Genomic DNA, 26,635 nt, shown 5'->3' with positions numbered 1-26,635 from the left:
CTAAAATAAATTGATACAATTTTTGAGTACATAAAATAGAATTGTTTTAAAAAAGTATATGTTAACAGATAAAAATTTTAATTACATCTTAAGAGGGTACATTCTTTGTAATTTATTGACTTTACAATAATTAGGTTTTATCTACACTTGGAAATACTATAAACGTTATCAATAACTATAAACATTCTACTTTGATTTTTTTTTAATATTAACATTAATATTTAAAGAATAGTTTAACTTTTAAGAATTGCAACCTTGTACGCTGCTTTGTTAACAGAATCATTAAACTATAACAACAGCAGAAAAAATTTGATAGTCAGTGAGAAACTATACTTAACTTAACAGTTAAACTTGTTTAAATTGATAGTTAAAATTTTGCTTAATGTTACAGTTTCTCTGTTTCAAAGTTTTGTTCATTTGTTACTTTTTTCAGTGAAGTTCCAGATTATTCAGCATCTTAAAAGTAATTTACTTCATCTCTGTTTTTAATCAACAGCAATGTAGAAGTAAATAAGAAAAAGAAAAAAATATGTTTATTAGGTTAAAAAACATGTTCACATTAACGAAATATATATTTTCTTAAACTGTAGTTGATTTTCCAATTCAAAAAAATTACTGATTTATATGATAACTAAATAATTTATTATTTCATTCATTCAAGGAATATATATTTTAGATTTATAATAATTAGTTTGATTCAAACTAGTTCACATTAAACAGAATATTAACTTTTGAGTAAGCTTAAATGTGGTATTGTTGAAACCCTAATAAAGTTAACAATTTTATCTAAGCATTGTACTGCTTTTAAAATCAATATGCTTTAAAACAATTCAAACTTAAGAAACTCACCATATTATTTGTGATCAGTTGCTGTGAAAATTAAAACAATCAAATTAACTTTTGCTGCAAAATTTAAATTCAATTTAACAAAACCTACAATTTCACATTAACATTATACTTGTTAAAATGTTTATAAATAAATACTAAAATTGTAAAGGTTACCACACTAATTTTCGCGATTACAAAAGAAAACTAATTAATTAATTAATTATCTTAAGCTACAAAAAAATAATAAAGAAGTAAATTTTATTTTTGTTCTTACAAACATTAGCCTAATAAAAACTAAAACAGAATACTTTAAAACATCTATGAACATTTTAAAGCAATTATAAGTACATGCATTTATATTTTAAATCAAACAAAAGGTATTTAAATTTATAAAATTTTAGAACACCAATTTGTTTTAAAAAGTTATAAAGTGAACATGTTATCTCAGAGCTTTAGATAAAATATACAGAACTTATTTTTGAAACGCTACTTCTGCTTTCAACTATGTAGAATACCTTTTAATTAGTTTTATGTTTAAATGATTTGTTTTTGAATATTGACTAATTTACATACTCACGCAATTTTGAATAACGAGTGTAAAAAGCAAGTAATAATTTTATACTAAAGCTTAACTAAATTTTAAATTATAAGTTAAAGTAAACCAGTTAAATTGTACAACTATCTTAATAAATCAAATCAATTTTTTGAGTTTTTTTTTATTAACGAGTACTAACAATTAATAATGGTAAAGATATTTTTTAACTATTATCTTTTAAGTGGATAGTTGTTTTTTTCTGTTAAATTAAACTTATATAGAAATTAAAAAAATAAAAAACCGAGCTACTTTAAACAAAATATCATTATATTTAAAACAAACATAAACTAACTTATGTAATGTTCTTTTAGCTGAAAATAAATAAACTTATAGTTTAATTATGATTATGAGATATAAGTTGTTTTAACTTTTTATGCAAATTTTATTTTTTAAACTAGTTACTTAAATAGTAACTATCAAATTATTTAGTAGTAACAAAAAATTTCAATGCAGAAATATTAAAAAATGTGAAAAATTACTTTCTTATTCTATTAATTTATTTTTATTAAGCTTATTAAAAATAAAAACGTATTTTTTTTTTAATTTTTAAGCGAACATTTAAAGTTATAAAGTTTAAATTTTTTAATAGAAGTTTTTGTACTTGTTTGAGAGTAGAAGATTATCGATTTAAATAATATTTTTATAATTTTAATAAAATAACAAACAACAGTTTTATTAATTTTTAACAAAAACCTTTTTGTTGTTTCTGTAACAAACTGTGTAAGTTCGAAAATCCACAACCCATATTGAGATGCTTGTCAATAACGACTCAAGCAATTTTCTATTTTACGCAATTCTGTTCTGCTTTGACATATAACAGTAACCTAACTTACTGTTTTGTAGTTTTATCAAAACATTAAACTTACTATTTTTAAAGTTTTGTGTTTTTAACTATCGCGGATAACAGACTTTTGTAGTTTTTTAAAGAGTAGTACCCGTTAATAATACAAATTTATTCTATTAAAATTTTAGTTCATTGTATAGAATGTACATTTTATTTATCATAATTTCAAAAAAAAGTTGGAATACCTTTTTGCAAAGTTGTTTTTACCTTTAAATTTATAAAAAAGAAACATGAATAAAACCAAGTATTTTTTAAGTTTATCTTGAGCAGGTATTTAATTGAATCTAATTAAAAAAAATAACAAAAACAAATTTAAAAATCAAGACAGAGTGCCAATGGTATGTATAGTTTTGAAAAAAAAATGTTTTTAGAACTAAAATATATAAAAAATTAAATATCGTCAGAATTTTTTAAAACGGAATGTAAAATAAACAAAACGTTGTATTGCAAGGAGAAAACGTTCTTTTGAATGCACATAAATCGGCGTTTGTTTTTCAAATGCGATTTAGTTAATAAAACTCACTGTTCGTTACTTTATGATCTCGTTACGACCTAAAGTCTAGTGAACAAAAATATACCCGCATTGCCAACTGAAAATGAGAATATATACATCGTCAAGACTTTGAGAAGCGATTGTCCCATAGTGACCCGCAATTGGAAATAAATAAAAATATTTAAATTTCTGTTCTAAAATGTGATGGTGCATAACCGTTAACTACTTAAAGTTAAACTAAAAGTCATCGATAACAAAAGGATTTTTGCGTAGTTCAAATTTTAATGTCTTTTAAAAACGATAATAAACGACTAAACAAAAAAAAAAGATATCATATGAAAGTTTTTTAACATAACAGTATTTTATTATTTTCTGTATAATCGCAATGTGTGAGAAAGTATCTAAAAAAGCATGTAATAAAAAGTTTTACCTTTTTCTAATAAAAATAGCTATAAAGCAAACAATTCTTAAGTAAAAAACATAAAATAAACTAAGCATTAAAAAAATTCTATGCTTTTATTTAGATTTAAAAGCTTGAAAATATTTAGGCTTTGAAGGCAGCAAATATTCTTTATTTACACATCTTAAGTTTATTATGATAATATTTTCAGCTTTCTTACTAGTAGCATTTATTAAGTTGATTGGCTTAGTAAGATACACAAGTTAACGTTCAAATAACTAGTTTATTAAATTTCTAACAGCTCTTTTTAATCATTTAGTCGTTTAGATGCTATACTTACTAACAATTCATCAGTTTTTCAATGTTAGTTACAATTTTAATTTTGTTTTATGAAACAAGATTTTTTTAAATAGCTGAACTATTTTACATCACTTTTATACTTTTTAATTTCTAATATTTGTTATGATGATTATTTATTGGGTTATTCGTGTACCAGTTCGTGCAAAGCTAAAAGTTCTTGCAAAGTTGATAGGTTCTTCGTGTACCAGGTTCTAGGACCAAATATTTGAGCGTTTATTTTTGTCGTTCAATAAAATTATTTTTTAGGAACAAACTTTAGTAGGATAAATAAATTAGTACTACAACTCAATAAAACTATGTTTTAATCACAACACTTTATCTAGAAAAAATATTAAACTTTAGCTTATTTTTAAGCAATTTAGCTTTCTCGTATAAACACTAAAAGTATCCACGCGAATCCGTGAAAAATTATATGAGTTTTATATCTAAATAGTATTAAAGATAACATAAAAAGAGTAATTTCGTAGCAAAAATGAATTGTGTTTTAAATTCTGCAGTACTTTCCATATATTAAAAAATCAGTAAACATGAAAAATTTAGCATAAATTTTACTTAAAAGAAAACAATTACGTCTGCAGACATTTTTATTGGTAGTTTTTAATATTCATATTCTCTTTTAACTTTTTTACTTTTAACTGTTAATCTCCTATAAGTAATAATTTAATCTCGTAAACTGTACTTACATAGTTGTTAATATAATTATTTCATTTGAAATGTTCAGTTTTTTTTGGCGATGGATCACTCGGTTTTTAGTAAAGTTCGCACAATTTTGTTTTTAAATAAACTTTTTTAGATTAGTTGCGTTTTTTACTGAAAAAGGTAAAAGCAATTTCATCAAGATTAAAGTAAATTCGTAAATTGATACAAAATTTAGATTGTGATCAAGTAAAAGAATCTTCCTACTGATTTTCGTACTAAAGTGTTTTTTACCTTTGTTGTTATATTTGTTTGTAAAAAAGCTTACTCAAGATTGAATAATTTAAAGATAGAATAACTTAAAAGTAAATTCTAAGAAGCATAGTTAGCTTTTATGAACAAATGTAGATTATTAAAGTGAAGCATATACGTTTTAGATCATGGGTCGGAAAAATTCGGCCCGCTATGAGGTCTGCGAGTTACTTTTTAGCTAAAAACATACTTTTTTAAAACCGTAAAAATAAAAGGTTTTGTAATAAAAGCTTAGAACTAGGTTATTAATTCAACAAATATTCTTGCTAATGCTTAGTTAATGGTCATTTTTCCACATTTTTGACTTAAAACAGTACTTTATACTAACTATTTTAAAATAACTGCGGCCCTCGAAGACTTTTGTATAAATAGTGCGTTCCTCGAGCAATTTAGTGGAAAATGGCCCACGAGTTACAAAAGGCTGCCGACCCCTTTACGAAATTTAAGTTTTGATTTACACGTCATAATCTGTTTGTCAAGTCAACAACAAGAAGCTTCAGATAATTGACATATTACTTGCTTTAGAATAAAATAAATAATAATAGATATAATGTAAGTTAATATTTTTTTGTGCACACTTAGGAATAACAAAAGGGTTGATCATGATCAACCCTTTTGTTAAGTTTGAGCTTGTCTCACGGCAAACGAAAGTCCGGACTTGTTCTGCAGACTTTCGCCGATTTTGTTGACTTAGGAATAACTGTTTAGTAATTGATACTTAGCATCTTAAACATTTAGCAATTTTTATTTTGTTATTTTACTTCACTTAAGTATGTAAGAACACACTTAAAATATTTTAAGGAACTCACTATTAAATTTGAATTAAAAAACAAAGAAAAATCTTTATTTACTTTGATATTTAAAAAGTAAAAATTTTAAATATTACTAAAGGAGTTTTGATTTATAAATTTATTTTATCAGAAATTTATAAACGAAAAAAAGAATTTGTTAAAGAACGATTTTCAGTGACAAAACAGTCTACCAGTACAAAAAATATGCACAACAATTAAGTTAAAAATGGTATTTTAAAGCAAAAATTAGACAAATTAAATATGTACACTTATAATTAAAAACCCTTAAAAGATTTAAGCACTCAAATTTGGTACTAAAACATTACCGTGTAATGATCCAATGCACCTATGTTTATTTGTTTCAAAAGAAAAAGATATCAAAAATTTAAACTTAAAAATGATAAATTTCTCAACATCAAACTATTGTATCTAGTAAACATTTACTTAATAAACTTTTTATAGTTCCAATGCGAACACAGAGTAAAAAAACCAACATAAAATTTACTAACAACAACAATTTACATTATTCTAAACTTTATAACTAAAAAATTATGTTGAATATAAAAAGTATATAGTATTTAAGCCAATTAAATTTAAAACGAAAGCAAGTTTGTTATCTACAAAACCTTAAATCTAAAATTTAAGTTCAAGTGAATACGCAACATTTGCTAATTAACGATTCAAACAAATAAAAAAATTTCAAGTTGTGATAACTGAACTGTAAATATTTTATTATTTTTTGTTTTTCATAATTGAAGCAACAAGGTTTTTCATTTCCATTAACTCTGTTTGGAGATTGCTGACTTTACATTTCAAATCCTAAAAAAATAACATTTTAATTAAATAGTCAAGCCCACACATAATTAGTTTATATTAGTAAGTCTCTTTACAAAATTTGACAAAAGTAAGTCGTTTTTACTAAAACTTAATTAACATTAATAAAAAATAAAACCGCAACAGACTTATTTTTATAAAATAAAGCTTTTTAACTCTTCCTAAATTTAAGCAAAGTCTGAGAGTTAATTGTGAAAAAAAAATTTATTAAAATAACTATGGTTATTTTCACTGGTTTAATTAAAAATAAACTAACCAATCAAAATACTTTAACAAACTTAAGTTAATTAAACTATTGTAAAATATTCAGTATTTGATTACTTAAAAAATCTTAATTATAACTTTAGTTTTCTATAATTCAGCTGATAGTTTAGATGTAGACTAAGAAAATACATTTAAAATTTAACAAACAAACATAAATTTCTGAGAACTTATTTCGTTAACTTAATTAGTAATTTATTTTTAAATAATCAAAACATATATTAAAACTACTTCTTTACTGATATATAAGTAAAATAACAAATAATTTTTACGAGTTTCTTCTTATCTTTTGATACAAACAAAAAATAAGAGATTTGCAGTTTACCTTAAAGTTTAAACTAAAAATTTATTTTAATTAATATAAAATTAATATTTAATTTAAAATGCAACAAGAAAAATGTAAATCGTTTTTTGATAAATTATAAATTTAGATCAATATTAAAGTAATATATGAAAAATAAAATTTTAACTATAACATTACAAAAAACAATTTTAAATTTTATTTTAAAAATATATAATTTCGTGGAAACTTATTCTATCGAGACAAAAGTGTTAATTAAAAAAAATATATATATAAATTTTCCTAAAATTTTAGTCTGGTTGATGTATTATGCAAATAAAACAACCAAAAGGCAACAATTTTATTAAATAACAAATATAAGATTAAGATAAAAGTAATATACAACACACCGTGAATTGTGCACAATAAAAAACTAAAACTATAACAACAAATTTATATATTGAGTAAAACAGATTTTAAGAGTATTTCAATTAACTAACCTCACTATTTGATTCACTTGGTTGAGATGATTTTGCTGGCCTCGCGCGATTCTTTGTTCTCTGTTTATTCAAGTTGATGTTAATAACTTTGTGTTTATGTAACTTTGAATATATAGTCAAACACTTTACTTATAAACAAAACTCTTAGTTGAAAAAAAGCATATGTAAAATTATTGCTTGTTTATCCTTTTCAAACATTTAGCATCAATAGATAGTTTAGTAAACCGTTTACATAACACTACTACAAAAAAATAATAAAAAATAAAACAAACATGATCTACTAGATATCTGTACTGATATTCATTCTTCAGCCATTTCTTTGTGAAAGTGTCAATGTTAGCTTTCGTTGGATTTTTGTAGTACACTCTGAAAAAAATTGCATTAAAAAATTGCTTATAATTTTAATGGAGTTGAAAAGACTTGTAAAAAATTTGTAGCTATTTATAGAAAAACAGCTTCAGTTTATAGCAAGGGGGATATAAAGTTTTTACCTTTTGTGTTCTTTTAAATTCAATTAATTAATTAGACACTGGTTGGTAGTAAAACAAAGTTTTACTAGTTACTTTTGTAAAAAAATAATGTATCTTAACTTTTAATTCAAATAACTCAAGCTAAAATAAAGATGTTAAAAAGTTTATAGTTGTAGATTACAAATGTACTATATTACGCTCATTAAAAAAAATCTTTAATTTTAAACATTAATATAAGTTTCTTATAAACGTTTTATTCTAAATACTTTTACAAACAATTTTTAAACAAAATAAATTATAATTAATATCTTTACATTTGTATAAGCATCAACACAATTTCTTGCAAAAAGTGTAAGATTGTGAAACTATTTTGTTAAACTCATAATGTACTTGCTTGACCAAAAATTTCAATTATAATTTTCTATTTTAAATAAGTATTAACTAAAAAATATTTATTTACTTTTAATTTATTTTCCGTAAGTAGTATTGAGCCTATTTAATTCTAAAAAACTTGCAAGAATAATAAATTTTTTCTAATGTTAAAAGCAGGGTTGCCAAATATTTTTGAAAAATTTACTCCAGGTTTTTAAAAGTACATATTTTTGGGTATACTTTTACTTTAATGTTAAGTTTAAGGTAAGAAACCGTGTCGAATAGTATAAAAACATTGAGAAGATCCTGTAGAGCTACTTTAATGTGTTTTTTATTAAAAAAAATGTTTGATGATGACAAATAGGTTTTATCTATACCATAGATTTTTTGTATCAAATCAATATATTACTACTTAAAGTTGTTAAAAATTCCAGGTTTTTTTTAAGTAATTTTGTACAAATTCCAGGTTTTTTGTCAACCCTGTAAAAGACTAAATTACACGTTCAAAGTTATAACCGAGGAAAGTCCTGACTAAAAAATTACAAGAAGCTTCAAAATTGTCTTATATATATATATAAATATCTGAGAATGAGAAAACATTAACTTTTTGATTTAAAGTATTTTATTAGTTTCTGTAAATAAACCATAAAATACTTCAAGTTGTTGTATAAAAACATCTGAAAATATCAAATAAGTTGAAAATAAAGATAAACCCACGCGTTAAAAAACTGCTTGATGGCCTCCCCGAGACCGCGCTCATCAACGAGACTAACAAAATCAACATGCACGAAATAATCAATCAATCTTCCCTGTTCGGCGAACAGCTGCGACAACTTCGATTTGCTGCTTTTCTTCTGTTTCGGAGGAGATTGAAAAATTACCTGTGAGAATTATCTATTAATTTTGAATGTAATAAGAAAATTCAAAAGTGTTTGAAAAAACCCTGAATTGTTTTAACAAGCAGCGGTCTTCACGGTGTGCATGAAAACTATTTTTCTGTGCACAAAACATTTAGTGAAGTGAAAATAAAAACCAATGACGTTTTTTTTTTTGTTTTTCCGTTAGAAAAATCCCACTTTAACATAAACTGACAAGTTACTTATGCTTTATAAAAAAAAATATAGTGCGTTATATCTTAGCAGTCTAGTGTGCACAGAACTTGTTTTCCAGTACTTTACTGTGCACGGCTTTTAAAATAGTTTTAGAAAGGGTTGTTTCTAAAAAGGTAAAAAATGAAGGGGCTATCACTAGGAGGCGAAAACGTAGATGGGTAATCAACTGACAAAGAGGTAATATCTATTAAAGAGGAATGGGGACACTCAATTAAAAAATGTCAGTTAGTTCTGTAAACCTTTTTATTTTTAACCTCAAATAGAATCCTACTGAAGTTAAATCTAACTACTTTTAACTTAAAAGTTATTATGAAATTTCTAAACGTAACTTAAAAGTGGAAGTTATTAATGAAAAAAAATACAAGAATGATTTACCCCCTAGTGGCCTTGAAACAATATTTCTATTTTAACTAATAAAACTTACATGTTGTATGAAAATATGACGAGAAAATTACAAAATTCACAATAAAATAAAGTATGAACTTTTTTGTATTTTTAAATTTAAAAAAAAATAATATATATACTAAAATAAGTTCAAATTTTAGTAAACTTACAACATCGTCAGTGTTATTTTCTTTGGGATCGTTTACTTCTTTAGCTTTTTTCGCCTTTTCCTAATCAAATATTTCATTATTAAGTATTGAAATTGTATTTTATTTTACTAGTTATCAATAGTATATGTAACTACAAATACCTACATTAATAAAATTTTTAATCTGTAGTATATGTCTTATTAAAAAAATGTTTATCAAAACTACATAGATTTTAAGTAAAAAAAAACTTTCAGAAAATTTAAATAAATACTATCACACAATAAAACCATTAATTTCATTCAAAGTTAACTCAAAAATATCAAATATTTTTTTTTACACTTTAAACTGTATTTGCATTATAAAATATCTAACAATTTCAATTAGAGTTTTGTATCCATATTCATTTTGAACCCATTTCTTTTTGATTATTTCAATCTGAATTTTGCTTGGATTTTTGTTAAATATCCTGTATATCAAAATATTGAGTCATTTAAATAAAGAAGTAAAGGTACTCAGTGCATAGCAAAAACTTAAAGTAATATAATTATATTTCGACGTGAAAAATAAAACTCATATATTATCTTAAAACATTTTCAAAAGAAATGTTGATTTCTATTTAGTATAAATATAATAATAATTGTACAAAACAATATCTATATGGTAACCAATTTAAAATATTTAGGCTTCTTTAGTTTAGATAAACTTTGTTTTCATAATTAAAATGAACGTAATTTGAAAATATTATGACAAAAAGTTTTATAAATGCTTTAAATAACATAGGTTTAAACAATTGTAACAAATTTTAAAGTTTTATTTTAAAAGTTCCCATCTTAAAAAGGTTATATAGTTTAAATGCAAAGTTTAACTATTATTTTATAATCATGTAACTGATAATAACATTTTTAAGAGTAGCACTTAGTAATATATGTTATAAGTTTGGTTAAAGATTTGTTAAACGTTTCATTATTTAATGGGAAAACATAATAAAAATTAAAATTTCAAACAACAAAATCAAAATGGTAGCTAAGTATGATAAATTAAAAAAGTATCTACATCTTTTAACAACTTATAAATATAAACAAAACCAAATACTTTTTTTTAATTCCCTATAAAGTATAAATCAATGAAAAAAAAAAAACTAACTTGTTGAAAAACTTTTTAACAGCAAAATTGAGATCATTCTTTTCAATGAGATTTATAAAATCAATTTCCACAAAACTATCAATTAGTTTGCTTTCATCTTCAAACAGTTGGGATATTTTAGACTTGTGGATTCTTTTCTGTTTCGGCGGAGATTTTGATGACATCGTATTTGTAGTTTAAAATTGTTAATATTGTATGGTTTTGTGTTACACTTAAAAAAAATTCTAAACTTTTTGTTTAAAAAAAAAATTGAAATGCAAAACCTAATACACAGGTCATAGAAAAATATTCGATTTACATATAAGGTAAAAAATATAAAAATTTAAATATTTTTTTCTTTTACATACAAGGTTTACAAGTTATAACATTACAACTTATAATATTTTATGATAATATTTCACCATTGTAAAAAAATGTAAACAACAAACTAATTGAAGTAGGTGCTCAGTATAAAACAAAAAAAAAAGATTTAAATAATACTACAAACTTTTATATAATCATCATACAGCTTTCAAATAACTTTTAACATTAAGAGGTTAATCAGATAATAAAAACATTAGAGAGCAACAGGGACTTAAGAGAACAACCTAAAAAAAATACAAAACTTGAAAAAAAAACCAACTTCACTTTCATTGTTGAAGTCGACGTCGTTTCCAAATATTGAATTGTCGCCAGTAGGTATAACTTCTTCGTTGCAACTAACTTCTGCCTAACGAAAAACAAATGAAACTTGATTGAAATTTACTAATTAAAATGAATCCAAAGTACTACTTGAATACAAAAATTTTTCAAAAACTTGTTAAAAGAAAAAACAACTAACTTCATTCTCAATGCTGCAATCAACTTGGTTTTCAAAAATCACGTTGTCATCGGTGGACGTGACTTCTTCGTTGCAGCCGACTTCCAAACGTTGCGCTTCGATGTTGCTCAAGTTGGTTTCTTGCAACTTTTCCTTGCAAACCGAAAGTTCTTCCGTGAGCTTTTTGATTTCCCTTTCGTGCTTGAGGGCCAGTTTTCTCTGCTCGTTCCTAACGTCTCGATGCACGTCGTATAACTTTAGAAAAAAAAAACTCCTTTTACTTGCTAATCAAACCTTTGTGAAATAGGGTTTAGTAAATTTAATTAATTTAATAAAACCTTATAATTAAAAGAACTTTTTTTTTAACTCAATAGTTTAAAAATAATTTAAGTTGAACAAAATTTTTATTAATTTGGCTATAGAATTGTATATACAAAAACTAAACAGATAATAAAATTTATTCTATTTTAATAGCAGTCTATTCAAATACATAAAAATTTGATGAAATTTTAATATTATTTATAATGTCAACTTAACTTGATTCTATCATGCTATAAAGCTAAACCGCTTTTAATTAATTCTTAAAAAATATAAAAACATTTTTAACCGAAAGTGTTAATTTTTCAAACCTTTTCTAATTTTTTATCTTTTTTAATAATGTCTTTCTTTGCTATCATTAGCTGATGAGTGTAGAATTTATCCATATTATTAGCATTTCTCTTTGCTATGTTTAATTGTTGAGTCAGATTTCTATCTTTATCTTCAAGCAATTCGGTTAACTCATCGAATCTTTTATTCAATGAAAAGTATTTTTCCCTCCATTCATTATTCACCTATTGATGTGGATAGTTTTGAAGATTTGATAAATATAAATCTATTTAAAAAGATTAAAAGATCATGCCATTTACATATAAACAAGGTTGTTTTTTAGACACTCGATTTCTTTTTCAAGTTTGTAATAAACCTCATTATATATTTTGCAAACTTAACTTAACTTTAGGTGAACATCATATGTTGTTTAATCTTTAACAAGTTTATTTTATTTGTATACCTATTTTTCAGTTACAAGAAAGCTTAAACTTTTAGATACGAATAAACATGGTTGGTAAATAATAAGTTTTTAATGTAGAAGGTGCAAACAAAAAAGGTGAATAAATATCTATTTTTTCTAGTCATATAACTTTTAACCATTCTTCTTCATGTTTTAATAATTTGTTATCTAATATTTTTTTGATTGGAAATTGATTTTTTTTAATCTTTAGAAAAAATCCTTTTTTATCCAAAATAATGTTTTTAAAATTTTTGTGCTTATAACTTGAACATTAAGTTTTTTCACAAATTCAACTGAAAAAAGCTTAAATCATTAAGTGATTTTTTAGGTATACTAACTTTATATCTCAAAAGAATAAAAATTGACATTTAGAACAAACTATCAAACTTTCAATAATTTTATGAACTTGTAAGAAAATTAGCCATAAACACATGAGGTCTACAGTTTTGTGTACCAAACTTTTTAAAAACTGACTGTATTTAAAAAATTTAACTCCATAAAAAATTACCAATAGCTAACATTTTTAACTTTTAATACAGCAGCCGTATATTTTTTAGTAAAAAAATAATCAACTGTCCAGTCCACTTGATGGACTTAAAAACATTAACAACTAAGTTTCAAATAATTTAGCTAGAAATGGACTAAGAGAAGTTTACAACATTAAAAAAAATCTTAAAATGAATAAAACTTTTTATTAATTAAAGATGCCACCATTTATAATATCAACGGTTATTTGTCAACAACAGTTAATAATCATTTGTTATACACAGGGTTGCCAAATGTTTTTGGCAAATTTTTATCCAGGATTTCAAAATTTCTTTCAGGTTTTTAAAATTACTTATTTAGGGTTTATTTTAATTTTGAAATAAGTTAAAGGTTAAAACCTGTGTAAAATAGTATAACGATATTTTAAAGAAATATTAAGCTTGTTTAAATGTTTTTTTAATAAAAACAATTTTTGATAATGACAAATTTTCTTATCTAAATGATAGATTTTTTGTGTCAAATCGAAATTTTACTACTTAACATGTAAAAGTTGTTTAGTTTACAGGTTTTTAGTGGTTTTTGTTCAAAACTACAGGTTTTTCCAGTTTTTTTAGCCTAAATAGTTATCAAGGTTTTTACAGGATTCAGGGTTTATTGGCAACCCTGTATACATAATATGAATTATATTAATTTTAAATTAAAAGAAATAGTTATTCAAAAAGATCAACTTACGTTTTCTTCTTTAAGTATCTCACTCATCTAAAAAAATGTTTGTTAATTTATTTCAATTGACTAACTCGAAGACTTTTTGTAAATGTAAGTTTTGTAACTCATTTATATTTATAAACCTAGTTTTATGGAAACAAACTAACTGTTTAGCTTTATCTAAAAAACTAGTTTGAAAGCAGTTGTGAAAACAAAATAATATATATGTACAAAAATTATATAACTAAACCTTAAGAAAGAAAATTGTGAACAATCGAAGTTTTTTTGTTACTTAAAATATTTTTAAATGATGTTCTATGATTGTCTCGTTTAAATTATAGATTTGTAAAAAATTTGTACTAAAGTTTAAAATTAACTCCAAAATAGCTTGTTTATGAATTAACTTGAATTGAATGACTAATAAAAAGTATTAACCTTTTCAATTTGATCTTTCGCATAATCAAGTTGCTTTTGTTTTCGAGTGAGCATTTCAACTGACTGCCCTAATTGCTTTTCCACAGCAAAACATTTATTTTTCCAGTTTACAATAACCTGTTTTTTTTTTGTGATATGAATATTGTTTCATTCTACAAAATAAACTTTTAAACCTAAAAACTTCATACAAATATTGGTTTGTGTCCGTAGTCTTCAAATTTTAAAAGCTAAGTTTAGTAATAAAACTTGTAAACTATTTTAATACTAAAATTATTTTTGACATTTATTTTCTTTTGTTATTAAAAATACATTCAAACTGATTAAGAACTAAAAAGCTTTAAAAGTTTTTAAACCAGATTATTACGACCACATTTATCAAAGTTACTACTTGCTTTTGAGAAATTTCATCCAGGTTTTCTGAATTTCTTCCAGGTTTTTGAAAGTACACTTTTTTGGGTCTATTTTCAGTTTAAAACTTAGTTTAAGGTAAAAAAAAACTTTGTTAAATAGGATAAAAGCATTGAGAAAATACTGTAAACATACTTTAAATGTATTTTTAACAAAAAAATAATTGATGATAACAAAAAAAAATTATCTATATGATATATTTTTTGTGTCAACCCGAGTTTTTACAACTTAACATGTACAAATTAATTACAACTCAAGGTTTTTTCAAAATTTCTCAAATTCCAGGATTTTTCGAACTCCAGGTCTTGTAGCAACCTTGATTTATGTATAGTAGACTACATTTGCATTATATTTAAGTTACCACTTGTCTAATAACTATTAATGTAGTTACAATTGCGTACAGATAAAACACTTAGAAAATACTGACTTAATTACATTAAAGTTAATTACAACTGTTTTGTATAACATTAAAAAATAAATTTTTACAAAAATAAACTAACGTTAGGCTGTTCACGTGAGTTGAGCAAGTCGTTTATCAACTTGATATCATTTCTGCTTTCCTAAAAATACAATTCATTATGTTAGTTTGTTTCACAACCTGGTTTGTTTTGAATAAAGATCTGATAAAGTCCTATAAAAATACTTATTCAATTAAAACTATAAAATTTATTAAAAATATATGTTTTAAGACTTGGAAGCTATATTTAATCTTATGAAAGTTTGATTTATAGAATTTTTACTTATCTTTTCATATATTTTAAAAAATATTATTAGCTTAAAACCCAAACTAACTTCAGTTTCCTCACAGATCAGTTTCTTAATCTGAAAAAAAAATCCAATAAAATTTAAAGTTTAAAACTATTTATATAACTACCAGTATTTAAATAACTAGCTGAGCAAATCTGAAAAAAAAATCATTTGCTTTATCATTATTTGGTTATTTTAATGATCAATTTAAAAGTTCTGTAAAAAAAATTGAACATAGAAATGACATAACAGATCTTCTAAAAAATAGTATCCTATCATTTTTTAAAGATGATATTGAAATAACTTAACAGTTATTAATTCAAATGGATGCTGTTATACTAAAAATCAGTTTTAATAAAAATACAGTTTGATTTTTATTCTTAAACTACCTGCTTCATACAAAATATATATTTTTTTAACTAATTAAAGTTAACTAAACCTCAACGGTGTGCTCTTTTACATTACTGAGTTTTTTATCTTTTTCAGAAAGTTTCAACTCCATTTCAGCTAATTGTTGATTTTTTTCTGCGATCACTTTTTCTTTTTCTTCCAGCTGTTTACTAATACCTTCATTTTCATTGTTTTTTTCTTCAAGCAGCTCTATGAACTCATTTAGTTTTTTGTTTGTTTCATTATACTTGTCTTTCCAAAACTTTTCATTTGCCTGTATTTTGTCGTTTGAAACTATTACTTGCTTTTTTATGACAAAAATTAGAACTCAAAATGAAAAGTTGATGAAGTTCTTACAAAACTATTAACATCAACAACTAAACTTACATTAGGTTGTTCTGTGAAGCTGAGCAAATCGTCCCAAAGTTTTTTACTTGTTTCCTTGAAAAAAATTGTTCAGTTATTTGTAGTGTAAAAAAAAATAGAGTAAATGTATTTAGTAAAAACTTTCAAGGCATTATAACAAGAAACTTTATTTTTACATGCTGATTGAATTTTTAAGGTCTTTAAATTAGCAAATAGTTGATTTTTACTATTTTGCAATATATAACTTAATGATTTACACGAGGGTAAAAAATTTGGAGAGTGCAAAAAGTTGATCATGACAAAAGTTTAAATGACAAAACCCTAACATTAAAAATGTATTACATTTCTTGAAAAAATATTATCAAACTTTCTTAGTTGACTCTTAATTATCTAATATTTAATTATAAACATTTACTTAATAATCAAATAATAAAAATTTCAGTGGGAATTTAAAAATATTTAACATTATTGTTTAAATGTTTATACTTTATTTTTGATCACAATTTATTAATCCTCACAGCAAGATTATTTTCTTATAATCTGAGATCTAATGCTTAAAAACTGAGGATAAGAAAATCTTTTTGAATTAAAAAAAAATCTGAAAAATATCACAAACAAAATCATGGTCCATACATTTATAGTGAAAACATTTTACAAAAACGACTATGTCTGTAAAAATAATTAAAAGTTTTCTGTTCTAAAAAATATGAAACATATTTTTATAAAAAAAATTAATATGAAATAAAACTTTAATTAAAAGTTTTTTTACAACTCTTTTTGATCATATAGAAGACATAAACACAAACTTGAATAAAATACTTAAGTAAAAACCCTAAGGTTTTATAAAAAAAATATTTTGTGTTACCTAAAATACCATAAATCTTTATGAAGTATTCTAATTTTTCTTTTGGCAACAACTTAAAATTACAGTTATATAAAATAATTGGTCAATTATTATTAAATTCAATAGTTTAATTCATCATGAACGTCATTCTAACATCAAAAATCCATTAATTTTTAGCTTTGAATAATACTTCAAAATGCTCATAAAAAAACTTACATTTTCCTTAGTAAGATTCATATTGTCTGAATTGTTTTCAATCTTTTGTTTTTTGCTCGAAGGTAGCTTGGATGCGCGTTTTTGCTTTCTCTTTTGAATTTTTTTAGGTTGTACAAATGAATCAGGTTCTTCCAGTGGTTCTTGATCAACTATCTATAAGAATTTAAGATAGTTTTTGTGAGAAAAAAATTAATAGTTAAACTAGAATAGTAGTTTTATAACAAAATTCATTGGAATTATAACAACTTTTATTATATAACGCAAAAGTAAAACAAGTTTACGCTCGTACTTTTCAAGTTTTAAGTACATACTAAAACTGTTATAAGGTTTTTCTTATTTAAAAATAAATTAATAAATGTATGATAATAAAATTTATTCAAATAAAAGATAGCCTTAACATAATGAAAGAAGTAAACAACCACTAAAAACTTATAGACACTTAACAGTTTATACAAAATGCCTAATTAAACTTTAAAGTATACACTGGGTTTAAAGTCACGAAATATTAATAATTGAATCAACTTACTATAGTTAGTTCATGAATATTTCCAGAAGAATTTTGTATGGTAGGCAAGCTTACATCATTGTTCAACTCGTTATTCTGAAAGAATTAAACATTTAAATAGCTAAAAAGTAAATCTGCTTGATTTTAATACTATTTTGCGAAATAAAAATTTTTTTTGTTTTTGTAACACTAAAATTCGTTCACAAGTTAACTCAAAACCATATAGTGGACATTGAAGTTTAGCAACATTAAAAAAAAATTTTTTTTTGCTTTTATAACAATTATTAAGCACAGTTTTTTTTGTGTAAAACCCAAGTATAACAGTTCAATGTTTTTTTTTGGCAATTTGAATTCTTAAAAATTTAAGACAAATTATCTGTTTTAATGCTGTACATATTTAAAATATTTTTTCTTACTAGATAAATAATAATTTAACCGCTGTAATTTTTGATGGTAATTAAAAAAGTTTTGTAGAAGCAAAAATTTCAAGTTTTTTTAATTACTCAGTGAACTTTAATACACAGTATAGCCTAAATTAAGCACATTAAAAAACAAAGACTTATTTTGTGAAAATCAATTTCAAACATCATCAAAAATAAACTTATCAGTTAGCCCAAGAATCAACTAAAAGAAATTTTCACAACAATTACTTTGGTGGTCAACATTTTAAATCTTTTAATATAAACTTCTTGTGAAAGTTTAAACTCAGTTGAAAAGCTCAAGCAAATATTTAAAGTACCATCAACTTACTATTGTAACTTCATCCGCATTTTCAAGGGAACTTTGTTTTGTACGCGACTTTTCAGCAGTTTCCGACTGATTGGCCTAAAAAAGTATAACGATTGAAGCAGACAGCTAGTTGAAAGTACTTAATTTAAAAACATTAATAAAAAAGGCACTAAAATAAAGAACAATAACTGAAATTTATGACACAAAACAAGGGAAAGACAAAAACTGTTGTGCTTTGGTTATGTCAAGAACAAAAAAACTTTAGGGGTTTTCAACAAATGTAATTTTAACTTAATAATGATAATGACACTTTGATAATTATTAAAAAAAGGATACATATTTTACTACAAACAATATAGTCAGAATTGAAAAACAGTGGCAAAGCATAACCAATAGTGAAAATTGCAATCAACTTACTATTGTAACTTCATCCGCATTTTCAACTTCACTTTGTTTTGAAGGCAATTTTTCTGCAGTTTTCGATTGAGTAGTCTAAAATAAATATAAACATTTAATTAGGCTATTAAACTTAGAAACCTTTGAAGTATAAAACAATCAATGATATTTATACGAAATGCTATAGATTTGAAACAAAACTTTTATAGAATATTTTTTGAGACTAAGTATAATGATTTAGCAAAAGAAATACTTTTGATCTAATTAATTTAACAACAACATTATATATACATAGATAATTACTAGTTTAAGGGCATAGGGGGGTAAACACTTTTTTCACAATTTGATCTTATTTTATATAGTTTTTACTAAGATACAAGATGCTTTCTACAGATTATAAAAATTCAAAATAACTTTTTAGATATAGCCGGTCAAAGTCGGAGGCAGCAATAGGATCTTTATGGGAGGCGTAAACTAAAACATCTAAAATAAACTATTTTACTAAAAATCTATCTTCTTCTACGTTTTTTTGAGAAAACCACCTCAAAATTTCAGGAAGTGTTTCTTAATATATTTAAAGAATTATGTCTGAATTATTTTTTTTTAATTAAATATTTTATATGAAAAATAAACAAAAAACAGTTGTTCTTTAAAAAGTATCAAATATTAGAATTTGTAAAAAATGTTGGACACCCCTTTGGTCTTAATAAAGCATTTGTGTACAAAACCATTTGCTTGAATTTCCAATGAGATCTACTCGTTTAGATCTCTAGGATTTATCCCTTAATATGCTATCTTATGTTAAATTCAAGCTACTTGCTAAAAAAAGCTTCAACAAAAGCTAATTAGCAGCATAAGTAGCCAAACTAAAAAAAAAAGAAAAGCCCAGGCTTGTCACCTTCCACGACAGAAAAACAGCCTTAATGAACAGTTTTTGGTCTTTGTCACTATAAACTAGCCTTGTTTGCAACAAACTTTACAAAAACATGCTCTGCCTCCAGTAAAAAGCGCTTCCTTTGTGCTTCTGTGCAGTTCTATTTTATTTACAAGACAACTGCTACATAACTGTTAATGCCTACTCACTTCATGTTAAGGGCATAGGGGGTCCACCTTGATTTTTACAAGTAGATTTTGTTTTATAGAGTTTTATTTGAGCTTTTAAACATTTTTAACCAACTAAACTAATTAAAATAATTTTCAGATGTAAGCGATCAAAGTTAGTGACCTCAATAGGTTCCTAATGGAAGGCACTAACCAAAAATTAAAAAAAAAAAGACTATTTCATTAACAATCTATTTTCTCCTTCATTTTAAACCAATCTTCTTCAAATTTTTACAGAAAATCCATTATTAAATTTAAAAAAGATTGAGTGCAGGATTTTTTTTTATAAAAATAAAAATTTAATTTAAAAAAAACATTTTTTTTTTGTTTTTTTTATCTATAACTTTTTTTTTCAATATTTTTATAATCACAATACTGAAATTCTTTGCAATTATAAAAGGAACACTTCCTGAAAGTTTAAGGTCTCTAACTCAAAAAATGAAGAAGATATAGTATTTAAGAATTTTTAAATTTACAAGAAAATTAACCCCAAAAACATTGTGGTCCATACATTTGTACAGAAGCTTTTTACAAAAATTAGTAAATAAGAATTTTTATTTATAAAAAACTGACTTGTAGTTTGCACTTAAAGCTTTCATATAAGAACTAATGTTATTTTTAGTAAAACAAAGAAAAAGTTGGACCCCCCTATGCCCTTAGTATATTGCAGTACTAAAAAATTGTAAGATAAATAAAAATTTATAAAACCTAAAATATTAAACATTAAAACTTCAATAGTGAATGCGAAGAAATAGGGAGTGGGAACTAAGGGAGTTTTTCTCAACTATTTAACTAGTGTCTTTTAAGAAAAAAAAATTTCCCATAATTATTTAGAATAACTTTTTAATAACAATTTTAACTTGTTTAAAATCATCACTTGAAATTTGTAACCACCACTTAAATTACTACTTAAAATGATATAAAAAATTAAGGCTAGCTGATATTTAATTAAATAATCAAAATCAAGATTATAAAATTTTAAAAACTTTAATAGTTAAACAAAAAAAAGCTAAAAAGTCAATGAAAACTATATACAACTATAAATACAAGTTTTCAAAAAGCTTGAAAAATAACCTAAGATTATTAAAAAACAGCTAAACTATTACAAGCTTTTTAAAAAGTTTCAAAAAAGTACAAACTAGAATGGGTTGGTAGAATTTTACATTTTATTGAAACTAGCCATAGTAAGCTAAAGTAGCTTGAGGTATAGTGACCCTCAATTACTCATTAACACAAAAAAAAATAAGTTAAATTTCTATTACAATTTACTAAGGTCAGCTAATTAAATTTTTATGTATTACTGTTTTTAGAATACTTGAATAGATTTTTCAAAAAACGATAGGGAAAACTTTTTGCTTTGATTAAACTGTTTTAAGCGTTCATTTGAACTGAGATACACTTTTCCAAGTCAAGAACTTAAGTGGTACTCTTACTTCTACAAGAATAAGTATTTTTAAAACAAAAAATATATATCAAAAAATATACATAACAAATTGTAATGAATCATAGAACTTATACTATTCCTTAATTTACTAGTTTGACTTTAAAAATGTAGAGAAAGAGATTTAATAATTAATTGTATGGTAATAGCTTTCATAGACTGTAACCAGTTTAGTTATACAAAGTAGAACTACAGCTAACATTATGCTGATCAACAATTTCCATATGCTTTGTATTTTTGTTAGTTTGTACTTCAACTATTTCAAAATCATCATTCAAGACTTGATCTCCAACAACTTTTTGCTGTCCAAGAAGTACAAATCTATACTTTTTGGCCATTTGTACAGCAATTTTTGTTTGGTACAACTTAACTCTGTTAGTTTTCGTTTGCAAAATTTTACTAGCAACAAATTGGGCTGTAAAGAAGTCATGCTTGTCAAATTTTGCATAAAATTCCTCCGCACTATCAACATATGCTTTGAACAGTGTTGGGTCGCTAAAAACTTCTTCTAATTTTTCGGCTGGGTTAGTTCTAACTTTTTTTATTTCTGAAGGTTTTTTGGAAGAGATTTCAGTGGTTTTCAGTTTGGAGGTCTGAAAGATGTAAAAGTTCATTTTTTGATTAAGTTCTTCACTTGAACATTAATGCTTACTTTTTTTTGTAATAGCCAGTTTACAATGAAAATTTACAACTTTGATAAAATACTTATACTATAAACTAGAACTTGGAAAGCAACAAGAAGCTAGTTCTATAATATAGCTTAAAAAATATTTTAATGCTTCTTAAACTTAATTGTTGTAAAGTTTATAATAATTGTTAATAGATTTTTAAAATCATACAGGGTTGATACTATTTGAAGCAAAAAAGCCAGAGTAAGTGACTAAAAATACTTTAATGTTTATAATAAAGTAACAAATACTTATATGAGCAAAAAACTAAAAAATATTACCATGATAAATCTTAGATACTTAAAAATACAAAGATGATAACAGAATGACTTAAGGCATAGGAAGGAGACGGTAAGTATTTTAATTACAAAAAACTATTTTATATTTAAGCTAAAATAAAAGATTATGAGTCAATTTTTTTTAATTAAAAACTTGATTTAACTTTTAAGATGTAGACATTTTTGTAAAAAGATTTCAATACAAAGGTATGAACATATACTGTTCCTTAAGTTTACTATTTTGACTTAAAAAAAAAGACTTATAATTAATTGCATGGTACTAGCTTTCATAGACAGTAACCAATTTAAATATACTAAGTAGAACTACAGCTAACATTATGCTGATCAACAACTTCCACATTTTTTGTACTTTTATTAACTTGCTCTTCAAATGTTTCAATATCACCATTCAAAATTTGATCTTTCACAACTTTTTTCTGTCCAAGAAGCAAAGACCTGTACTTTCTGGCCATTTGTTTAGCAATTTCTATTTGTCCTTTTTTAATACACCTATTTTTGGTTCTCAAAATTTTTTTGGCAACTGGCTGGGTTGCAAAGAAATCATTCTTGTCAAATTTTGCATAAAATTCCTCCACACTATCAACATATGCTTTGAACAGTGTTGGGTCGCTAAATACTTCTTCAAATTTTTCAGCTGGGCTAGTTCTAGTTTTCCTTATTTCTGAAGGTTTTTTGGAACAGGTTTCTGTAGTCTTCAAATTGGAGGTCTGAAGAATGTAAACGTCCATTTTTTGATTAAGTTCTTCACTTGAACATTAATGCTTACTATTTTTGTATTAGCCAATTCACAAAGAAAACTAACAACTTTGATAAAGTACTTATACTATAAAGTAGAACTTGGAAAGCAACAAGTTGCTAGTTTTATAACAATGCTTAAAAAAATATTAATGCTTCTAAACTTAGTTTATTGTAAAGTTTATAATACATTAGATTTTCAAAATCAATCAGGGTTGATACTTTTTGAAGCAAAAAAGCCAGACTGAGTGACTAAAAATACTTTGATGTTTATAATAAAGTAACAAATACTAATATGAGCCAAAAACTAAAAAAATACCATGATCAATCTCAAATACTTAAAAACACAAAGATAATAGCAGAATTACTTAGGCATAGGAGGGGGTAAGTATTTTTTACAAAAAACTATTTATATGTAAGTTAAAAGAAAAAATTATGAGTCAATTTTTTTTTAGTAAAAAACTAGATTTAACTTTTAAGATGTAGACATTGTTGTGAAAAGATTTCAATACAACAGTATGAGCCTATACTGTTCCTTATATTTACTAGTTTGACTTTAAAAATGTAAAGAAAGACTTCAAAATAAATTGCATGGTACTAGCTTTCATAGATAGTAACCAATTTAAATTTGCTAAGTAGAACTAGAGCTAACATTATGCTGATCAACAACTTCCACTTTTTTTTTATTTTTATCAATCTGCTCTTCAACTGTTTCAATATCACAATTCAAAATTTGATCTTTCACAACTTTTTGCTGTCCAAGAAGCAAAGACCTGTACTTTCTGGCCATTTGTTTAGCAATTTCTACTTGTCCTTTTCTAATACACCTCTTTTTGGTTCTCAAAATTTTTTTGGCAACTGGCTGGGTTGCAAAGAAATCATTCTTGTCAAATTTTGCATAAAATTCCTCCACACTATCAACATATGCTTTGAACAGTGTTGGGTCGCTAAATACTTCTTCTAATTTTTCAGTTGGATTGGTTCTATTTTTTCTTATTTCTGAAGGATTTTTGGAACAGGTTTCTGTGGTCTTCAATTCGGAGGTCTAAAAGATGTAAACGTTCATTTTTTGATCAAGTTCTTCACTTGAACATTAATGCTTACTTTTTTTTGTAATATCCAGTTTACAAAGAAAATTTACAACTTTGATAAAATACTTATACTTTAACTAGAACTTGGAAAGCAACAAGTAGCTAGTTTTATAACAATGCTTAAAAAAATATTAATGCTTCTAAACTTAGTTTATTGTAAAGTTTATAATACATTAGATTTTCAAAATCAATCAGGGTTGATACTTTTTGAAGCAAAAAAGCCAGACTGAGTGACTAAAAATACTTTGATGTTTATAATAAAGTAACAAATACTTATATGAGCCAAAAACTAAAAAAATGCCATGATCAATCTCAAATACTTTAAAACACAAAGATAATAGCAGAATGACTTAGGCATAGGAGGGGGTAAGTATTTTTTACAAAAAACTATTTATATGTAAGTTAAAAGTAAAAATTATGAGTCAATTTTTTTTTAGTAAAAAACTAGATTTAACTTTTAAGATGTAGACATTGTTGTGAAAAGATTTCAATACAACAGTATGAGCCTATACTGTTCCTTATATTTACTAGTTTGACTTTAAAAATGTAAAGAAAGACTTCAAAATAAATTGCATGGTACTAGCTTTCATAGATAGTAACCAATTTAAATATGCTAAGTAGAACTAGAGCTAACATTGTGCTGATCAACAACTTCCACATTTTTTTTATTTTTATCAATCTGCTCTTCAACTGTTTCAATACCACCACTCAAAATTTGATCTTTCACAACTTTTTGCTGTCCAAGAAGTACAGACCTGTACTTTCTGGCCATTTGTTTAGCAATTTCTTGTCTTTTTCTAATATACCTCTTTTTTGTTCTCAAAATTTTTTTGGCAACTGGCTGGGCTGCAAAGAAATCATTCTTGTCAAATTTTGCATAAAATTCCTCCACACTATCAACATATGCTTTGAAAAGTGTTGGGTTGCTGAAGACTTCTTCAAATTTTTCGGCTAGGCTAGTTCTATGTTTTCTTATTTCTGAAGGATTTTTGGAACAGGTTTCTGTGGTCTTCAATTTGGAAGTCTGAAAGATGTAAACATTCATTTTTTGATTAAGTTCTTCACTTGAACATTAATGCTTACTTTTTTTTTGTAATAGCCAGTTTACAAAGAAAATTTACAACTTTGATAAAGTACTTATACTTTAAACTAGAACTTGGAAAGCAACAAGTTGCTAGTTCTACAACTATTTTTAAAAAACCACATTAATGCTTCTTAAACTTAGTTTATTGTAATTTCTTAATACATTGTTAATAGAATTTCAAAGTCAAAGGACTTGAGGCATAGGAGGGAGGAGCTAAGTATTTTTTATTCTTAAAACAAAAACTATTACTATTTTTTATATGGAAGCTAAAAGTATAAATTATGAGTAATTTTACTTTTTTTAATAAAAAAAACTTTATTTATTTTTGAGATGTAGTCATTTTTGTAAAAAGTTTCGAATACAAAGGTAAGAACCACATTTCAAATTGTCAATTTTGTTTAATTTCTCAACTACACTAAAATATATAACAACCTAAAACGCTATGTAAAAACACTACATTATAGGAATTTCCCCTCCATAACTTATTTTACTCTTAAAATATCCTTTTAATATCTTGTAATTTCTATCTAGAACACCTCCATTATACACAAAAATAGATTTCAAGAAAAAATAACAGTATTGACGTCATAATCGACTGCATAAGACAAAATAATCATAAAAATATGTTATTATAGTTATTGTAAATTTATAGCATTTTTAATGTATGATAACGTAAAATCGAGTATTTACGTTAATTTGCTCTCCGTGTAATTTTCTTTTGCCTTCTTCAAATTCTTTTCCTCTTTTTTGTATCTGATTAATTTCCTTTGTTAAAATATCCTTGTTCCTTTCCCATAATATCTTGAGTGTTCTTCTGTATTTTAATTTTTCTGTTTTTGCCCAATGTTTCTTGTACAATTTTCTTAAAATACGATCAAACGCTTGATTTTCATTGATCTGTAAGTTTTCTAAAAACTTTTCTTTTATTGCAGCATCTATAAATATAGACCTGTCAGACTCAAAAAAGCGAGACATATATAAAATCTTTTTCATTTCTAGAATTAAAAATTATTAATATAGCTTTAAAAACATTTGTTGATTATCTGCAAAGTTCATATATATAAACAGATCATAAATTTTGAAAAAAAAAAAGAATTTAATTTCTAAAAATACAAATCCTCTTTTGTATACGCATAAAGTAGTTTAAAAAAATTATATAAAAATATTTTTTTTTTTTACATAGAAGAGCAATAACTTAAAAGTTAAGAATAAAGCAGATTCAGACAGTATTTAATATTGATATTCAAATTTTTATTCATCACAATTAGTTGGGATTACACTTAAAATATTAATCAAAAATGTTATATGTATTAAAATTAGTGGGGAAATTTGCTTTAATGTGAAAACTTGGTATAATGCATTTCTTAAAATTCTT

General features: G+C 24.5%; 1 protein-coding gene across 1 annotated transcript; it reads right to left on the bottom strand.

Moving 5' to 3' along the window:
* Positions 1 to 5,411: 5,411 nt before the first annotated feature.
* LOC145849773 (uncharacterized) lies at positions 5,412 to 26,241 on the bottom strand. Its single transcript, XM_082954824.1, has 25 exons — positions 25,951 to 26,241; positions 24,811 to 25,200; positions 23,738 to 24,130; positions 22,665 to 23,057; positions 21,584 to 21,976; positions 18,863 to 18,937; positions 18,467 to 18,541; positions 17,738 to 17,812; positions 17,212 to 17,364; positions 16,173 to 16,226; positions 15,835 to 16,059; positions 15,441 to 15,470; positions 15,149 to 15,208; positions 14,241 to 14,357; positions 13,833 to 13,859; positions 12,193 to 12,396; positions 11,585 to 11,818; positions 11,387 to 11,473; positions 10,765 to 10,901; positions 9,994 to 10,087; positions 9,643 to 9,702; positions 8,694 to 8,857; positions 7,407 to 7,500; positions 7,135 to 7,194; positions 5,412 to 6,078 (listed from the first exon to the last, which is right to left on the bottom strand). The coding sequence occupies exons 1-25, from the start codon at positions 26,233 to 26,235 to the stop codon at positions 5,992 to 5,994; spliced, it is 3,966 nt and encodes a 1,321-aa protein (XP_082810950.1). The 5' UTR covers positions 26,236 to 26,241; the 3' UTR covers positions 5,412 to 5,991.
* Positions 26,242 to 26,635: the final 394 nt, after the last annotated feature.

This window comes from Thalia democratica, chromosome 2 (assembly GCF_965202585.1).
Source record: "Thalia democratica chromosome 2, ktThaDemo2.hap1.1, whole genome shotgun sequence".
Lineage (NCBI taxonomy): Eukaryota > Metazoa > Chordata > Thaliacea > Salpida > Salpidae > Thalia > Thalia democratica.
The sequence above is the reverse complement of the archived record's forward strand: the minus strand, read 5'-3'. Positions and strand labels throughout refer to the sequence as shown.